The sequence below is a fragment of the Hydra viridissima genome, unplaced genomic scaffold (assembly GCF_058129835.1).
Source record: "Hydra viridissima isolate aposymbiotic clone 2 unplaced genomic scaffold, HvirCarnegie_v1 scaffold_11, whole genome shotgun sequence".
Classification (NCBI taxonomy): domain Eukaryota; kingdom Metazoa; phylum Cnidaria; class Hydrozoa; order Anthoathecata; family Hydridae; genus Hydra; species Hydra viridissima.
Genome location: NW_028324310.1, coordinates 5,949,001 through 5,955,000, shown reverse-complemented (window position 1 = coordinate 5,955,000; position 6,000 = coordinate 5,949,001). Strand labels below are relative to the sequence as shown.

The window sequence follows — 6,000 nt, the reverse complement described above, 5'->3', positions numbered from 1 at the left end:
CTATAAGTTATTTTCAGCGAAATCTCGTATTTACAGAGAAAACTCGTAATTACAGCTATAACTACATTTACGAAATATCTGTTTCTTAACAAAATGTGATGTATTATTTTAAATACTTACTCTAAATGTCCTCTGATTCCAGTAGTGCTTCCATGGGTACATTTGAGTGATTTTCTGATGCCTGGACACAGAATACATTTGGCATCATAGTTCTTTTTCTTTCCACTCTTTGTGTCAATCCATTCAATAGAATCCTCATCAATGGTGAAGTAATCCCAAGTGAGTTGAACAACCATTGTAGTTTTTTCTCGCAACCAACAAATCAATAAGTGGCAATAATCTTCTGTCTCCTAACTAAAACTCTCTTTTACAAATTTTCTCCTTCATTTATACTTTTCTTAAAATATCTTTCAAAAACCGCCATAAATAACTGCAAACACATGTTTACAATTCTTTGGTTTTCACTGGTAAAAACTATTAAAACTATTAAATCCACAACGTCATTAAATGTTCTAGAACTTTCCCCAACGGAGTTACAACCATGCTGATTGATGAAAAACTATTAAAACTATTAAATCCACAACGTCATTAAATGTTCTAGAACTTTCCCCAACGGAGTTACAACCATGCTGATTGATTGATTGATCAATCTAAATATTTCTTCCCTGCCCACCTTAAAAACATCAATAATCGACTCCGGACCAAGCTCATATTGGGAATTAAAACCATTCCTAGCGCAGGAACAGTATCTTATTTACTATGAAAGCCATTCTTAAAGCCAACCCGTTTAAAAAAAAAATTCAACTCATGGCCGAGCATGGGAGCATTTTACTACTCTTAGGCTGGAAGAATTATCTTTTTGAAAATGTCCAAAAGTATGGAATTCAGACGGCATCAGGAGAAAACCCCCTGAGAAAAAATCCCTAGTAGTAATAATTTACTTTAACAAGTAAAAGTTACGCATTTTTAAAATTAACTTTATGTAAGTATTTTTTACATGTAATATATTATCTTACTATGCTACTTTTTAAAAAATGAATTACTTTTAAATGTAAATATATTTGATCATTTAATCTAAGTTATGTAAAGTAATATTTGTTTAAAAGTAACTTTTTAACATCAAAGTAAGTAAATGTGCTATCCCTAGTAGGTTTGTAGGAACCAAATATAAAAACTTTAATCAAATTATAGCTTTTACAGCTTTACTAGTTTTTCGTCATTCGGAAATTAATTTTCAAATAATTTCCGATGGAATGTTTAATTGCGGGGGGAATTTGCGAAAATCTAAATCGGTTTTTACAGTTAATTTACTCTTTTTATAGATTACCATCGCAATTTAATCAAATACCTCGTATTATTAGAAATACTTCGTATTTACAGTGAAATCTCGTGATAAATCATCGAATTACATCGTACCTCGAGAAACCTCGTAAGAATTTCGATGTTTTTATTTCTCCAAATTTTCTATAAAGGTTTTTCCGATAAATTACCGTCTTCATTTTGACCATCGGCCGCGTATTTTTACGATGGAAAGTAGTCCAATTACGCACTTTTGCGTAAAAACCGATGCATCGCTATCGTAAATCTCGTAAATCTCGTACGAGATTCCCGCCGAGTCCGATGGCGGGATGCTCTACTACCAATGCCATGGAAGACAAATTTTTAATGCTTCAAACACTGTGAGAACAGTAAACTACTGCACAAAGTCTCCAAATATTACTTGCTGAGGTTCATGGAAATGCTGTTAGTCAAGATACCATAAGAAGAAGACTTAGTGCTTTAAATTTACAACCTCAAGCAGCAGCTACTGGTCCCAGATCGTCTGTAGACCACCAAAGAAACAATCTGGCTTTTGAAAGAAGGCATATGAATTGGGAAATACATGATTAAGAGGGACAGGTCTTATTTACAGATGAGTCAAGTTTCTTCCTTGTATGTTCTGATCACTGCCCAAGAGTATACAGAAGACCAATTGGAAGATGTTTTGTTTGTAACATTCAAGAAACTACTTTATATGGAAGCAGCTCATTGATGGTATGGTGCGGAATATTTTTAACAACTCGCACAGAGCTTTTTATTGTTAATGGTGGACGTCTGACTTCTCAACGATAGATAGCAGACATTTAAGAACCTCTTGTGGCACCTTTTGCACTGTACATTGGGGATGGATTCCTTCTTATGTAGAATAATGGTAGACCTCATAAGGCGCATATTGTTACTGAATACTTAAATGTTAATGTTCAAGTTTTGAAGTGGCCAGCTTGCAGTCCAGATATGAACCCAATAGAGCATCTTTGAGACATAATGGGACGCTGTGTGTGGGAAGGTATCCCTCAAGAAACAATTAGATTTTTAATTGAAAGTATACCATGGCACTGTCAGGCTGTAATAACATCAAGAGGTAGTAACATCAGTTATTGATAACTCAAAATTATTTCAACTTAAGCTGTATTAGTGTCCATAACAATAATATTAACAATAATATTAATAATAATAAACAATAATTTTACTTTATTTTGTTAAACAAGCCATATTTTTGGTTTTAGTTTTTTTTTTCACCATCCTCAAAGTCAATTTTATTATCATCATCAAAATAATTGCATTCATGTGACCTATCAATGTTTGTCAAAATATATGATAATATTGACGACAATTAAAATAAATCAAAATCTATTAGTTGTGCATTAATTTTTGGCTATGTGTGTGTGTGTGTGTGTGTGTGTGTATATATATATATATATATATATATATATATATACATATATATATATATTAAACAAAAATATATATAGTAGAAAAAAAAAATTGTCCCTCCCTCAAGGCACCCAAAAATGACAACTTTTTGGTCATTTTTTCCCTAAATTGTTACCTTGAGGGGAGGGGGGTCAAAAGTGATCTGATAGCACTCAAACTTTTTGCAGCTCATTTTTATACACTTGCCCCAAATTTAGGGGTATGGTTTTTTAGATTTGAAAATTTACTTTTTTTGACTACCCCTAATAAATATATGCATACATATTATATATCATCATCAGGCTTGAACAAATAAATATTTGATGGTAAAAAGTGATTTATAAAAACCTTACTCCATTTTACAAGCAGATACAGACTGACTTGCAAAATTTTTAACTTTCTCACGAATGACCTAAAATAAAAATTTTTTAAAAACAATAGTGAATCATTTTTCAAAATTCCACTCAACCTTTTGTTTTAAAAAAGACATTTAAAAGTAACTCTATGCTTCATTACCTGTATACCACGCTCATCAGATGCATTCAATTCTAACACTCGACTTTTGTAAAGATCATGTCTGAATAAATAATTTATATTTTAGTAAATTATGAATATTTAATACATTACAAATAAATTAATGCCATGCCATTCCTTATTACGCCTAAAGTAAAATATTTCAGTTCTGATACTTCATAAATCCATGATTCAAATATTTGGTCAATTTGAATTGTGATATACAAAATTTACTTAAATGCATGTTATAAATGCTTTACTAAGTGAAGTGACAGCTTTAGATAACCTTTTCTTAAAAGAGGTAAAGTTTATTTTAGTAAATACAATTTTTTATTTAATTACTTATTTTAGTAAATTTGATAGAGGCTTAATTTTAAAACAGCAAGGCATAGATGCTTAAAAAATTGTTATTTCACAACTTTTTTTTTATTTGATTGAGTATAAGTGACCACTTAAACAACCTTTTTTATTTGAAAATTTGACCACATTTTGTATTTTTGGTCTCTTTTATCTATGTAATTGTTCTAACTATTTATGTTTTTGTGTTAGCATTCTTTTAAATTTTAATTCAGATTAAATGTAGAGAATAATTAAATTCATAAGTAACCTGCTAGAAACAAAATGAGCTTGTCTAAGGCTTGATTATTGATTACTTTTGGTTAAGCTTAAATAATTATTAATTACTTTAATTTTATACTACTAAGGATTAATTCAAAATAATAAAATTATCAACTTTTAAATTTGTCATGTAATTGGTTTATAGATAACTACTCTAAGATAATCTTCAATAAATATTTGGTTATAACCAGGACAACAGATTCATGCTCTTGATGTGTGTAATTATAACCAGTTGCCAGCTGAAAAACAGGTTCTACATAATCTATTTTATGATTTGAAATCAAACAGAGTTTATCATTGAGGAGTTCAAATGTCATCAATCAGGTTTCCCAAGTTTGGTATACAGCTAAGATTCCAACAACTCAGAAACCAAACTCTATAATAAAACTAAAAGGAATGTATGAGAAGCATGTTCCAGTTAGAAAAAACAACACAATAGAACAGATAACCAAACTAAACTTGAAACTACATTTCTGGGTATTATGAAAAAACTGTTTGAAACAACTATTACATGATCTAATCTTTAAAAAAATTATTAATTTAATTTTTTCATTAAATGTTCACACTTGCCAACTTTCAATCATAGGAAAATGTCATTGTTACATAAGCCTAAGAATGAAAAAAAGTATACATAAACATTAAAAAATTTTCATCCAAAGACTTTTGAACTAGATGGAACATTTTGATTTTCCGTTCAACAGCTTATAAATGATATGGAAATGTTGATAGATTAATGTACTGAAATGCCTTAAGGTCATCACTGGACACATATGACAGCAGAGGAGGCAGTGTTACATGACAGTTTTCCCGATGTCAAAATACGTTTCAGCAGAGAAGTCAGCTTAAAATCCTTTTTATCTAAATTGTGAACATTAGGTTGAGCTCTGTCTTGATGAGATTATAATTTTATCACAAACAGCAGCTATCAGCACATGTCTTGATTGACTACACTCAAGAAATGGTTAGTACTGACTTGAATCATAAAAAAAGTCAACAATTGGGATGTTTTGGATTGAACATAATTGCTTTAGCAAAGACACTGATGATGTTGCAGTCCTGTCCTTTATACACTATAGTGATCGACCGGAATTTGGTTCAGATCTGATTCCGGCCAAAATTTTGGTCGGAACCGAAATTCGAGTTCTGGTTTTGATTATATTTAAGATTTCGCTTCCGGCTGGATTTCCAGTTCAAATTGCTACCGAAAATATATTATAAAGCTTTATTTAGCATAATAGCGTTATTATCATTTTGATGAAAAAAATTTTTTAAAAATTTTTAATTAGTAGTTAAGCTTGGGAATTAATGTAAATAAAATTTGGCTCTATGTGAAAACTAATTAATTTTCTTGTTTAAATTAATTTTAAATTAATATTCATAACTTGTAATGTTTTTATCGTTATTATTTGAGCTGGACTTACACCATTCTGATTCTCACCAGCTCATTTGCCTAAACACATTGTCATGGCCCAAATGGATAATTTTGAACCTCCTAAAGATGAATTGGCTCCTGCAGCTCAAAACCTGACAAAAAACCCATCTTTTTGCACATTGTAAAAATTATTGCGCAATCTTGAACAGGGCAAAATGCACATTCATCTTCCAAAATGATTAATGTGCATTTTGATTGTCCAATGGCTTCTCTATGCCTAGGGTTTCAGAAAAACTTAGAAAAAAATAAAAAATTTTTTATTATTTTTATTACTTTAATTTTTGTTTAAATTAGAACTAACTTTTTAAAAACTATATTACTTATTTACGGTTCTGGTTTCTGTTCTGGTTCCGGTTAGGAATATTTAGAATCTATTACCAGTTTGGTTCCGGTTCCAGCAAAATCTTTGTTCTGGTCGATCACTAATACACTATCAACATTTGAAAAATACTTTTTAATGTTAATTCATTCATATGTAATTGATAAATCAGCAATTGTAGTGGTCTTCCCAACTGTTCTTCAATTTTTCTCTGTATGCTATTGCTTTTACTGGTATTGTTGTTGGCTCCATCACTAATACTTGAAGAGTGTATATAGACTCTGTTTCTTTTAGATTTGACATGATCTCATTGGCAATATCAGTAGTTTGATTGCTTTTTGAAAATATATGATCAACATATTTGTTTTCTTGAAAAGAAACAATA

General features: G+C 30.3%; 1 protein-coding gene across 1 annotated transcript in view; it reads right to left on the bottom strand.

The window, feature by feature from the left end:
- The window catches only part of LOC145191151 (replication factor C subunit 4-like), a 43,891-nt gene that overhangs the window by 23,536 nt on the left and 14,355 nt on the right, over positions 1–6,000 (bottom strand). The window contains exons 3-4 of the mRNA XM_090066547.1: positions 3,250–3,310; positions 3,087–3,145 (exon numbers count right to left, since the gene is read on the bottom strand). Coding sequence (XP_089922673.1) covers positions 3,087–3,145; positions 3,250–3,310 — 120 coding nt within the window. The remainder of the gene's footprint in view (positions 1–3,086; positions 3,146–3,249; positions 3,311–6,000) is intronic.